This window comes from Anabrus simplex, chromosome 3, assembly GCF_040414725.1.
Source record: "Anabrus simplex isolate iqAnaSimp1 chromosome 3, ASM4041472v1, whole genome shotgun sequence".
NCBI classification, from domain to species: domain Eukaryota; kingdom Metazoa; phylum Arthropoda; class Insecta; order Orthoptera; family Tettigoniidae; genus Anabrus; species Anabrus simplex.
The window spans coordinates 387174466-387188122 of NC_090267.1; the positions used below are offsets into that span (position 1 = coordinate 387174466).

At 35.8% G+C, this 13657-nt stretch overlaps 1 protein-coding gene across 1 annotated transcript in view; it reads right to left on the reverse strand.

Moving 5' to 3' along the window:
• LOC136866822 (GTPase-activating Rap/Ran-GAP domain-like protein 3) overlaps positions 1 to 13657 on the reverse strand; it is a 451356-nt gene that overhangs the window by 45841 nt on the left and 391858 nt on the right. Inside the window, exons 15-16 of the mRNA XM_067143927.2 lie at positions 11561 to 11659; positions 6726 to 6892 (exon numbers count right to left, since the gene is read on the reverse strand). Of these exons, the coding sequence (XP_067000028.2) occupies positions 6726 to 6892; positions 11561 to 11659 (266 nt within the window). The remainder of the gene's footprint in view (positions 1 to 6725; positions 6893 to 11560; positions 11660 to 13657) is intronic.

Below are 13657 nucleotides of genomic sequence, written 5' to 3' on the forward strand. Positions count from 1 at the left end.
CTCAACACAAAGCAGAATGGTTTAACTGTCGTGTAAATGTACATAATAAATTTTTTGTCAGAGTGTTAGATATTTAAAAAAAATTAATAATATGTGCTGCGTCAAGCCAAGTGCAGAATCTGTGTATTTATAAGGTAGTGTTTTAAGCGAAGAATATGTCCTGCAATTATGAGAGGCTAAGTCCGAGGTGACTGGCATAAAATGAAGCCAAGATAATGCCATGCCGACGATGAAATTACAGGTCTGTCTAATTTGAATATCATGTTTTGTAGCTAGAAATGTAAATGCTTGTCCCTTGAAATTAATTAATTAATTAGTAAATCATAACATTGCGCTGTATATGTGGTGTGTGTAGATTTAAGCGCTGCGGCGATGATGATGTATCTTAACATTATCCTAGTGTGGAAGCAAATTGTCTATTATTTATGTCAGTGTGCAAGACTTTGAAATGTGTTTAAATTTATTTTTAAAGAATTAAAAAGTGAAGTTAAACATTGCAATGAAAATCAATGAAATAATGTTCGGGCTGTTAACACATTGTGGACCGGGTGCCGTTCGCCCCATGCACAGCCCTGTTCCCGGCCACTTTCTAACTACCTCTAAGCTGGAGTGCATGCATACAAATAAACTGTCAGAACTTCAATAGCTTTTGAAGGACTATTGTGTATTTTTTCTATTGGCCTTCCTGAATAGTTGTTGAAATGCCGGGTATTTCTTGAAATCTATTTTGGCTCATAGTTTTCGGAAATATTGGTCTTTTTATTAGGGGATCAGTTGGCCAGTAATCTTTCAGACATGATTTCTTCACCTGCCATATTAATATACACAGAGGATTAATTTTTTAATTTCCCTGCTAGTGACATTAGTCCACTTTAATGTTTTAGGGGATAAGTTATGAGAATGTGATTTCTGCTCATAGTGTAAGTTTGTCTTTTCAGCTACATACTGAAAACATTTCTCACCAAACATAAGTCCTGCTACTTGTCCTATGTTTCCAGATTATTAGGCCATACCTTTATATCAGGAGCACCTTCAAAATCCTCTAACCTAGGTTCACTGTTGTCCATAACCCAGTCGTCAGAAAACACTGCATTATTTACAATATTTAGAATATTTACACCCGTAACACAAATATACGACTCGTTCTGCGCTACACGAGTTCCACACCTTGCCTTGTCATCACTTGAAACATTTCCGTTAGAAGATATTTCATCGTCGAACTCTAAATACTCAGCATCACTTAATATTCGGAGCCTGTATCAGCACATAATTCGCGAATAATTTCATCTTTGTGTAAACACGTGCGATCGCTAGGTGCTGCCATCTTGCATGGCACTTCGAACTTTGTAAACATGTTGTCAAGAAATGCAAAGAAAATCTACGATATGAAGAATACTCGAAAACAAATGTGACTATTGATTGTGTAGAACCATACGTAACAGAGTTCTATCACCCTTGACCTCCAAATAGTTCCCGTATATCTCAAAAGATAGCACTAAAGTTCAGTCTGCTGGATCTGCTGCTAACACGAGATAACTCGGGACCGGTCCGCAACGCTCGGCTAGGCAAACACGAGTTTTCTCGGGACCGGTCCGCAATGTGTTAAAAGTTACAATAATGATAATGATAAAATAACTGTTATGAGTGTGATAAAGTCAAATATCAAATTATCCAATAATAATAATAATAATAATAATAATAATAATAATAATAATAATAATAATAATAATAATAATCACATCAGGAAAAAATTGAGATGATAAATTATGTGTTCAGCAGTAATGTTAAGCAAGATTTGTGCTTTATATTGAAATCCAATGAAGAAAATCATAAGTCAGCATTTCTAGGAAACTTAAATATTGTGACACCATATATTTGGGATACAGAAAATCACGGTATGCTATTTTGCTCCTGAGGTCAGGAAAAATTTTGAGAAGTTAATTGTGAGATCATTATAAAGTTGTTTGATCATGGGATCTCTTGTATTTAAAAAAGTTTCAAACAAGATGAAATGGATTGTAATGGGAATGAAATATTATGAGAATAGTTAGGAAGATGTTAAAGGCAGAGTAAGCCTGTATTCTATGAATGATGTAGAATAAGCAGGATGCCGAGGATAAGAAACCCTGTATTTTGACGGAGAAGAATTTTTGTGACATGGTGTATAGGTTGAGATGTAATATTTCTGAGACAGGCTGCATAAGTGGAATGATGTCCTGTAACAATCCAGAATGATTGATGAATATAAAGGTTGTCAAATCCAAGTAAGCACGTTGTAACACCTATTTTTAAGTACAAGTTAATGTTCTCCCATGATTACTATTTTATGTAAGACCATAGGTAACGGCAATTAAGTCTAAGTGACGGTTTTCTTTGATACCAGCAAAGTGAATTTTGTGATAGCCAACCTCACGAGCAAAATACATTCTGACACACAGTCAAGATAATACTTTATTATTGTAAACCAAATTCTTTTCTATATCTTTATGAGATGAAAATATTGCTGACAGGAAACATTGTGGGTGTGAAAAATAAATTTTATTAGAATGAGAGTTTAGCTTGCGTAGATCGATGGGAACAGTTCACGGTGATACCTGTTTGGAGTGTTGACATTGCAGGTCAGTTGGTGCCTCACACTCAAGTTTTGCCATGAATATCATGATGGTAGTGATTACTGTTTTCAGTGATATTACATAATATCAAATGAGAGTTGAGTTAATATTTATTTAGCAAACTTCACTGCATGTGTTGGCTGCATGAGAAGGTCTGACTCACTGTTGTATCCGCCATCAAAGTCAGACAGTCTGAACACATGGATTTCACTATCATGACCTGTAATAAAATATGTTACAACCCTGATAAATTGTGAATCTCCTTCCTCCACTTTTCCCATATTTTGGTGGGATAGTGGCTGCGAAATGATTCGCACATGTGGACTTAGCCCTGTTTTATGGCTGGCAAAAGCTGCTAATCAATTCTCCTATAGTAAAAGGGATTTCAACACGCATTTACTTAGCAGTTCTTAATTACATCTACGTTCCAAGTTGAATTCCTCTTTAGACTAGCACATTAGACTCGACTAGCACAAGCTTTTCTAACATCTAAACGATAACAACACTAATGTCCACAACTTCCTATAAAATAATTGGAGGTTGTTAAACTATTCAACATAATTTATGAGTTGTCGTAATTTGTGATTGATCACAAACCCCCACATTTGTTGTCCAACCAGTAGTTCTGCCTCTGACATTATTGACTACAATTACAGTTTTACCAATTTTAAGAAGATCTGTTTAATATTTAAGGATTTTATTAATCCACACACATTGCAAAGATTCCAAGATTCCAAAGATGTGGAAGATTAAAATAATTTACACAATATGCATAAACTATTATAGGTATTATCACTCTTTTAATAATATTAATTGTCAACTATTGTGTCAGTACACTGATATTTAGACTTTACAATCACAACTTTTATTCCCATTTGAAGTGAAGATAATAAGAACATTATCAGAAATCTTGCTCATTAAGATACTTTTACGGTGTAATTTTTAACCAAAGCAACAGTCCATTATAGAATGTTCAACTGTATCAACTTAGCACTATTCTCAAAAAATATGTAACATTAAAATTTAAGAGATAACCTCATGCATTGTATAAATAATTCAGGGCCCTGACCTAGTTATTAAAATCTTAAACTGGCTGATGATGCTTGCAAGGACAAGCGAAACATGTACCACAACAACTAATGTAAAATAATTATATCCTGAATATAAGGATTATCCCTTACTGAATAGGTAGATGATAATAAATTACTTTGTCATTTAGTACGGTAAGTGATATCAAATACAGTAGAGACAATACACGACACTTACAGATTTCGCCTTGCTAAAATGAGAGACAATTCGACGGTGGCGCTCCTAGTGACTTGACCTGAACAAATCTCGCTAAATTCAAATATCAATGGAAATGTATATATGGAAATGGATAAATAAATTACGTCTAGAAAGAAAGTGGTATTGAGATATTAACTTCGAAGTTGCTAAAGCAATTCTGGATAAATGAATGAAGAATTATTTAAAAGGTTATTATTCAAAGACTGAAATTAGACATATAAACAAGGTGTGAAATGGACTGCTGTGAAATGGCTTGATCTTTCATTTATGCATTACTTTTTTAGCTTTAGTATACCTGCCTGAAATCTTACGGTTAGTTTTGTCTTTTTTCCTCATTTAAAAACATTGTATCATCACATTAAGACATTTGTCAATAAAAATATCGGCACATTCCTTACACATATGATGCAATGAATTAACATTTAATAGCTGGACAATTTTCCTCTTAACATGAAGCCTACTAACAGAAAGAAAATCTATAAAATCCCGGCTTTAATCTGAGAAGAGGGATAAAAGAAAGAAAAGTTTGAAAATGTTGTCGATAGGGATGCTTTGAGGAATATTTACGTACAATTAGAGTAAAAATGTAACATACCCTTGGCTGTATAGTCGAGAATTTTTAAAGTCGCTGGCCTGGAAATGATCTGAACAGATCTTATAATTCTTATACAAGCGTAACGTCCCTTCTTTCTTGTACACTTTATCCAAATCGCTTCTGTGACATTTCAAAACCCACAGATCACACCTACAACACCACATCGGTATTGAAGGTTAACTGCTGCACTATACAATAAAATATGCGTATTATATTTTAAGCCCTTTAAAACATGGGTCGAGCAGGTCAGAAGATTATGAAGTACTATAAAAATCTCTGTCACTGGAAGAATATATATGCAAATACAATATTACTTATTATCCGCACACTTTATGTTGGTGCATTTACACCCTAGTGCTGAATCGGTCGACCTCGGCGATCTTCGAGATTTGTACTGGCAACCTTTGAAACACAAACTATGAATCGCTTAATCATCGTTGTGCGACATCTGGCGTACACTTTACGTACTAGTACTGTTGTTGTTTACACAACAAAGCCAAAGTATAGAATTCATGCTAGGAACAAGATTCGTATCGAGAAATGTTTTATAATGTTATATAATGTGTATGTGACATAGTTGTTGGCTTAAGATGATAACGGTTTAGAAACTTCGTATCGATCGATCATATTCTCGATTCAGTTCAGATTTCATTTTCCTTCGGTTGGTAGCACTACCGATACCGGGACACCTCCCTCCTTACTCCTCAACCCCGTACACAAATACACCAACATAAAGTGTGCGGACTATACATGTTCTTGTCACGAGGGAACCTGAAGAACGACCGCGCATTTTTCTCTACTTCGTAATTACTGCAGCCAAACACAGCACATACCTTTCCCCTCATGTTGAGAGGAGATATCAAAGAATGACACACGCTACTATTTAATTATGTCAACTCACTGAAAACGCATAGATAACACCAAAAACTTCACACAAAAATACACGTGCTCTTATGACAGAATCAGTACCATTCAGGTCTATCCGCTAGAGTGAGCTCCAATAGCTGTCCCTCGATATCTTGCTCAGTGTCGCGTATTGTCTCTACTGTATTTGGTGATATGTTCTGAGCTGTCAGGAGAGAGATGGCATGGAATGACATTAGTAGATGAATAAATTTCTTTAAAAGTAGGAAAGATCACCATATGAAGATAAAGTTGGAATTCAAGAGGACAAATTGGGGCAAATATTCATTTACAGGAAGGGAAGTTTCCAATTTCTTTGAAATCATTTAAGAAAAGGCTAGGAAACAACAGCAGATAGGAAATCTCCCACCTGGGCAACTGCTCTAAAAGCAGATCAGGATTGATTGATTGATTGATTGATTGATTGATTGATTGATTGATTGATTGATTGATTGATTGATTGATTGATTGATTGATTGATTGATTGATTGATTGATTGATTGATTGATTGATTGATTGATTGATTGATTGATTGATTGATTGATTGATTGATTGATTGATTGATTGATTGATTGATTGATTGATTGATTGATTGATTGATTGATTGATTGATTGATTGATTGATTGATTGATTGATTGATTGATTGATTGATTGATTGATTGATTGATTGATTGATTGATTGATTGATTGATTGATTGATTGATTGATTGATTGATTGATTGATTGATTGATTGATTGATTGATTGATTGATTGATTGATTGATTGATTGATTGATTGATTGATTGATTGATTGATTGATTGATTGATTGATTGATTGATTGATTGATTGATTGATTGATTGATTGATTGATTGATTGATTGATTGATTGATTGATTGATTGATTGATTGATTGATTGATTGATTGATTGATTGATTGATTGATTGATTGATTGATTGATTGATTGATTGATTGATTGATTGATTGATTGATTGATTGATTGATTGATTGATTGATTGATTGATTGATTGATTGATTGATTGATTGATTGATTGATTGATTGATTGATTGATTGATTGATTGATTGATTGATTGATTGATTGATTGATTGATTGATTGATTGATTGATTGATTGATTGAACAATTTTGGTGAAGTTTGGGCAGAAGAAGAATTACATTGATAGGATACATCTTGAGACATCCAAGACTTGTTCAGTTGGTTTTGGAGGAAAATTTAGAAGTTAAGACTAGCAGCAGGAGGCCAAGATTTGTGTACGGTGTTACAAACAGATTAGAGTAGATGTAGCATGCAATGGTAATGTAGAAATGATGAGGTTAGCATACGTACCATTCTTAAATGTGAACCTCCTGGACGACTGATGGCATACATGTGACAACCACGAGTTCGCTCCAGGCGATTCTCTTTGAGGTCTTGACGCCCTCTGGCACAGTGGTCACTGTTGTATTCGCCATCAAAGTCGGACAGTCTGAACACATGGATTTTACTATCACGACCTGTAACAAAATATGTTACAACTCTCATAAACTGTGAATCTTCTTCCTCCACTTTTCCTATACTTTTTATTGGAATAGTGAGTGCAAAATGTTTTGCACATGTGGACTTAGCCCTGTTTTATGGCCAGATACCCTTCATGACACCAATACTATGTGGAGGGATATGTTCACTAACGTGTGTCTCTGTGATAGTTGACCATGATAAAATGCTAATAATCATCATAAATGCAGGTATATGACAATCACGAATTTTATTCAAATTTAAAACAAAACATAATTTCTTAAAACCTTAGCTTACTCATTGGTAGTGTGTCCAACCTATGATCCCAAGTTTTCTGCTTCAATCAAAGTTGAGGTAGTCAATTTTTGATCAGTCACTACTGATCTGCATTTAAGGCAGTTGCCCAGGTGGCAGATTCCCTATCTGTTGTTTTCCTAGCCTTTTCTTAAATGATTGCAAAGGAACAAGAAATTTATTGAACATCTCCCTTGATAAGTTATTCCAATCCGTAACTCCACTTCCTATAAATGATTATTTGCCCCAATTTGTCCTCTTGAATTCCAACTTCATCTTCATATCGTGATCTTTCCTACTTTTAAAGACACCATTCAAACTTATTCATCTACTAATGTCATTCCACGCCATCTCTCCACTGACAGCTCGGAACATTTTATCATGTGATTACCCCAATGAAGATCTTTCCTTATATTAACACCTAGGTACTTACAATGATTCCCATAAGGAACTTTCACCCTATCTACGCAGTAACATACTCTTATTGATTCAATGTACATACCGCTTAGTCAAGCAGCTCGTCTCCTTTCTCCCAAGTCTTCCCAACCCAAACTTTGCAACATTTTTGTAATGCTACTCTTTTGTCGGAAATCACCCAGAACAAATCGAGCTGCTTTTCTTTGGATTTTTTCCAGTTCTCAAATCAGGTAATCCTGGTGAGGGTCCCATACACTGGAACCATACTCCAGTTGGGGTCTTTTTTTTAATGTCGCACCGACACAGATAGGTCTTATGGCGATGATGGGACAGGAAAGGGCTCTAGTTGGGGTTTTACCAGAGACTTATATGCCCTCTCCTTTACATCCTTACTACAACCCCTAAACACTCTCATAACCATGTGCAGGGATCTGTACCCTTTATTTACAATCCCATTTATGTGATTACCTCAATGAAGATCTTTCCTTATATTAACACTCAATGATTCTCATAAGGAACTTTCAACCCCATCAATGCAGTAATTAAAACTGAGAGGACTTTTCCTATTTGTGAAACTCACAACTTGACATTTAATCCTGTTCATCATCATACCATTGCGTACTGTCCATCTCACAACATTATTAGGTCATTTTGCAGTTGCTCACAATCTTATAACTTATTCATAACTCTATACAGAATAACATCATCCGCAAAAAGCCTTATAGCTGATTCCACTTCTTTACTCATATCATTTATATATAAGAAAACGTGAAGATCCAATAATACTGTCTTGAAAAATTGCCCTCTTAATTATTAGGGTCAGATAAAGCTTCACCTACTTTAATTCTCTGAGATCTACTTTCTCGAAATATAGCCACCCATTCAGTCACTCTTTTGTCCAGTCCTATTGCACTCATTTTTTCCAGTAGTCTCCCATGATCCACCCTACCAAATGCCTTAGAGAGGTCAATTGTGATACAATCCATTTGACCTCCTGAATCCAAGATATCTGCTATATCTTGCTGGAATCCAATCTCACAAGCTGAGCTTCAGTGGAATAACCTTTCCTAAACCCAAACAAGAGTAGCCTACCTTATATTGAACCAGTTATTAATTTTGCAAACATGTCTAATATAATCAGAAAGAATGCTATGACAAAGCTTACATGCAATGCATGATTAAACAATGGTCAGAAATACTGACACTGTGTCACTATCGTTGGTATATTAAATAAATAACTCTGGTGGCCTAGTCAGTGTCAGCTGACAAAATTAAATTAACTTTAGAAATTCTCCAGTGGAATTCCACTTTTACTAAAATATTGAAATTGGTAGGATGGCCATCTGGCTGGCATGGAATCACTTCAGAATGTCTGTGTTTATTATTATTATTATTATTATTATTATTATTATTATTATTATTATTATTATTATTATTATTATTATTATTATTCCAGGCGGTACACCTCCGCGCCGCTAATTCAAACCTTGCGCCAGTTGAAACTCCTCTACTGGAGGAAGCCTGAACTCTAACAACCATGTTAATTCTAAAGGTTATCAGAAGATGTCGCTATCTATAAATTTTGAAGAGTTCTGAACTGTGTCTTTTTCAATTTATTTTTGTTTTCTCTGTAGTGAGAAGTGTGAACATTCTCTTCTAGATGGCACTACTGAAGAAATACAACGGTGCACCCTAGTGCGAAGTGAAAGAACATTTTTTTTGAAGAATTTTAGTATGCATAAGTTTGTTCTTTGTTAAATTTCTTTCAGTCATTGTTTAGGTTGGCCGTATAACCCTTCTTTCCGCCAGTTTTGAATTCGACCAATGAGTAATTTTTGTAATTAATTTTCCACCAATCCTAGATGTCTTCTTCAGTTTTGACTTGTAATGTTTTGGCCGTCCAATAAAATGCTTGTGGGCGGGTGTTATCATTCATGAAAGGTCTCGAATGTTCCGCGAGGGTATATAAACTGCTGATTTTCGGGTCTCTGCGCCACTTCAGTAACATCTATCATTGTGTAAATTATGTAGCAGGGGGCGGGAAGCACCTCTTTTGTCGGGCAGTGGTTCATCAATAAGGTAATGGCCTTTTAATAACTTCTTTTCTTGCTAGCTCAGCAGTTTGACTCTCGGGGCAGGTTCGATACCTTTTATCATGTAACTTTCCTCTAAAATGTAATAGATTCTTGGTATAAATTCTATCTCTTTAAACTACAAACTGGGATAGAGAGTGCCTAACCCTCTCGAGCTCCCTTTCATATTGTTTTTGAGGTGACTACGTTTTCTCAACCATTTTTCTTCGTTTTGTAATGTAATAAGTTTTCCTATCGTGTCACCTCTTTAGTATGGGATTAGCCCTTGCATATGCGGCCTAGTGCCAAATAGGTTTTAAATAAAGTGTATTAGGAGTGCTAGGACGCCTCCTCTCAATTTGGTATTTTGGAGGCCATGTAATTGTCCTGTTTCTTTATTGAGTAGGCCTCAGTAGGTTGGGTATTTTTACCCCCGTTTTCATGTGCTTGGAGGTCAGCTTGAAGGTGGAGTTTGGTGTGGCCTTTGATAGGCTTGAACTTTAAGAGCGGGTTGCTCTTTCTTAACATTTTGATTTCTGTGTGCCTCGAGCAGGCTTTACTGAGTAATAGGGAGCAAGAGCTCCTGGGCATGATTGGGGTTTTCTGCCCCTTTATCAAACCTGGTGTCTGGCTAAAGTTGGGCTAATTGCTCAAGAATTATGTGTCTGGCTCTCGGAGCCCAAAACCTGTAACACTGTAACTGTACATTCTCGATTTGTGGCTAGGCTACTGTGTACCTGTTATATTTGTTATTTCTTGATCTTAAAAAGAAAATATAACCTTGTTAAATTTTAAATTAACTTTAATTTCGTAAGTTGAGACCTGTTCATCCCAGCACCTTCTTTCACCTCTGCTAATCCACCAAACCATGGTAACAATAATAATAATAATAATAATAATAATAATAATAATAATAATAATAATAATAATAATAATAATAATAATGTTGTTTGTCCAACCCTTGTCCCGTTTCCCTACGGGGTCGGGTATGAGGTGAGATGAATTTGTCGTGGCGGTTTTTTACGACCGGATGCCCTTCCTGACGTCAACCTCATCAGAGGAGTTAATGAGAGATGAAATGAATGACATGATATATGATAGTAGGGAGAGGGTGAAACCCGGTGCCGGCACATAGCCTACTCCTGTCGAATAGCACCAAGGGGTCTGCTCAAGGCTTAACGTCCCCATCCGACGGACGAATCACCATCAACAGCGTCATATGCCCTCACTCCATATGAGCACTGCGGAGAGGTTTGGAATTTAATCCAGGCTTTTGGCACGCAATCTAGTGATTAGAAATTGTATACCACCACCTCCCCTACCCTGCCGGCCAACATTCTGATGGTGAAAATTTTTTCGACCAACGGGACTCGAACCGGCTAACCTCGGTGTTAGACCGTTTTTAGACTTCAGCGCCTTAACGATCATGGCCACCAGGCGGGCTAATAATAATAATAATAATAATAATAATAATAATAATAATAATAATAATAATAATAATAATAATAATTATTATTATTATTATTATTATTATTATTATTATTATTATTAAGTGAGCATAATCAGTTCATAATAAATACAAATATAGGCTGCAATATTTTGCATATTACATAGTATTATCACAAAACACTAATTTCCCTAACAGTCATTAACACCCTTAAGTCAAAATGTAGTAACCTATCTTCCCATTCATCTCTATGGAACTCAAAACTGTTCTTCTCTAAGATATTCAAGATCTACATTTACACACAATCTGAAATAAGTCTTTAATGTTAAGATCCCAAGTTGATCTCTATGATCACTTAATTTGTTTTCAAAAATTGGCAAATAACAGATGTTCGGTATATTTAAGATAATCTTGAAGAAAATCTACTTTCAACTTACCTTTATCTGCTCGTATTAAAAGGATACCATGTGCTTCAACCACATTCAGCTGTTTGACCAAGACTGTTTTATCAAACACAAGTCTATGCGACATACTATCTGTAATGTAAAGAAGACATGATAAGGTTAGTATCTCTTCAATAAGAAAGTTTTAATTTATAATGCATTATATATTTGACTCCTTGACTGATGACCAGAATACTAGTCTTTGGTTCAGAGGGTCATGGGTTTGATTCCCAGCTGGTGAAGAATTATAGTTGTGTATGGTTAATTTTTCTGGCATTGGGACAGTTGTTTGTATTGGTTTTAATACACTTCTCTTCATCTACATACAACACACCACATTACCATCCAGCATACAAACACACAGTAGTGAATACATACCTAATCTCCATATAGGGTTGGCATTAGGAAGAAAATCTGGCTGTAAAACAGGGCCCAACTCCACCTCAAGTGCTGACCCAAACAAGTTGGGGAAAAGGGTAGGAAGAAGAATATTTCATAGTTCATCTTCAGTAAACAAGAGTTATTTAATGTTACCATTGATTGAGCAGTATATTGGGGCAAAGTTCTTTACAAAACGTAAAGAATTTCACCTTCTTTTCTTGACACAGCATAAGCTCAAAAAGCCTATATCATGTCTAAGTGTTATTTATTGAGAGAAATAGGAGATGGGAGCTAGACAAACTTTTTACAAAGTGTATCATTTTAGCCCGATCATAAAAGCCAATTAAGCCATTTTGGGATGTTGGCACACTGACCATGTGGCACTCTAATATCTGCAGGATATCTGGATTGTGAAGTCAAGGCCCAAAATTGTCTGTGTGTGCCACATGTATGATTTTTGCACATAAACATTTGTTAGTAATTATAAACAATTTTTGTTGCCTCTAGGCAAAGAAAAATCAGTCATTTCAGCACTAGTGACTTCACAAAAAGGCCGTTGTAGTACAAATCCAATTTTTTATGACTACTTCGACGGGATGCACTTTCTTATGCCAACCTTATGTGGAGGGATGTATTTACTATTGCATGTTTCTGTGATGGTTGGTAGTGTGGTATGTTGTATTGTGTATGTTGATAAAGAGAAGTGTGTTAAATGAATACAATCAAACTGAAATACCTGAATTTATATCATTTTGCTACATAATTAATAAATTCTTGGAATTAAAATGTACAAAAGAAAGTTCATGATCCTGCAAAGAAGAATGCCCCTAATATCATCACATTTTGCCATTCTCCCGATTTTGCTTACATCGTAACAAGAGTGTTCATCATCATCATTCTTCATGAAATAATTCACCACAGACAAGGGCTTCCTTATGAAACGTGATTATGTATAAGATAATCATCAGTGCTTTCCAATTCTGTCTGGTGTGTTAAAGTCTCTGGAAGACCCCAATTAGAGCATGGTTCCTGTGTACGGAACCCACACCAGCACCACTTGATATGAGAACTGGAAAGGTTCCGTAGGAAAGCAGCATAATTTGTTCTGGATGATTTCCAACAAAGGGGTAGTGTTATGAAAATGATTCAAACTGCAGTCTGGAAAGACTTGGACAAGATGCTCGTCTATGTGGTATGTTACCAATATAGTTGGCCCGTTATTGGACATTATAAATTTTTCAGCTAACTCATTCCTGGTTGCCTGAGTTTCACCCCAGTGTTTTCACCCACCAAGATGCATAGGCTGGCAACCAGAAATGAGTTAACTGGAAAATTTATAATGTCCAATAAAGGACCAACTGCAGTATATTGGTATTATAAATTTACTCATTCGTAACAAATATTTCAGGTTCCCTATGGGAATCAACATCTTTATCATCTGATGGCCAGGCAGGCATCAATTTTTGAAAATGAGACAAAGTCTCTCATAGTGCATTGGCACTGCCGGTGGCTCCAAGTAGCCTACGCAGTGGTCTCCACGGTATGCACTAGCCTTACCAACTGATGAGCCCAACTTAGCACACTGGGGCAAAACACTGGCAACCAGGAATGAGTTAGCTGGAAAATTTATAATGCCCAATAATGGACCAACTATATTGGTATTATTAATTTACTCATTAGGAACAAATATTTCAGGTTCCCTATGGGAAT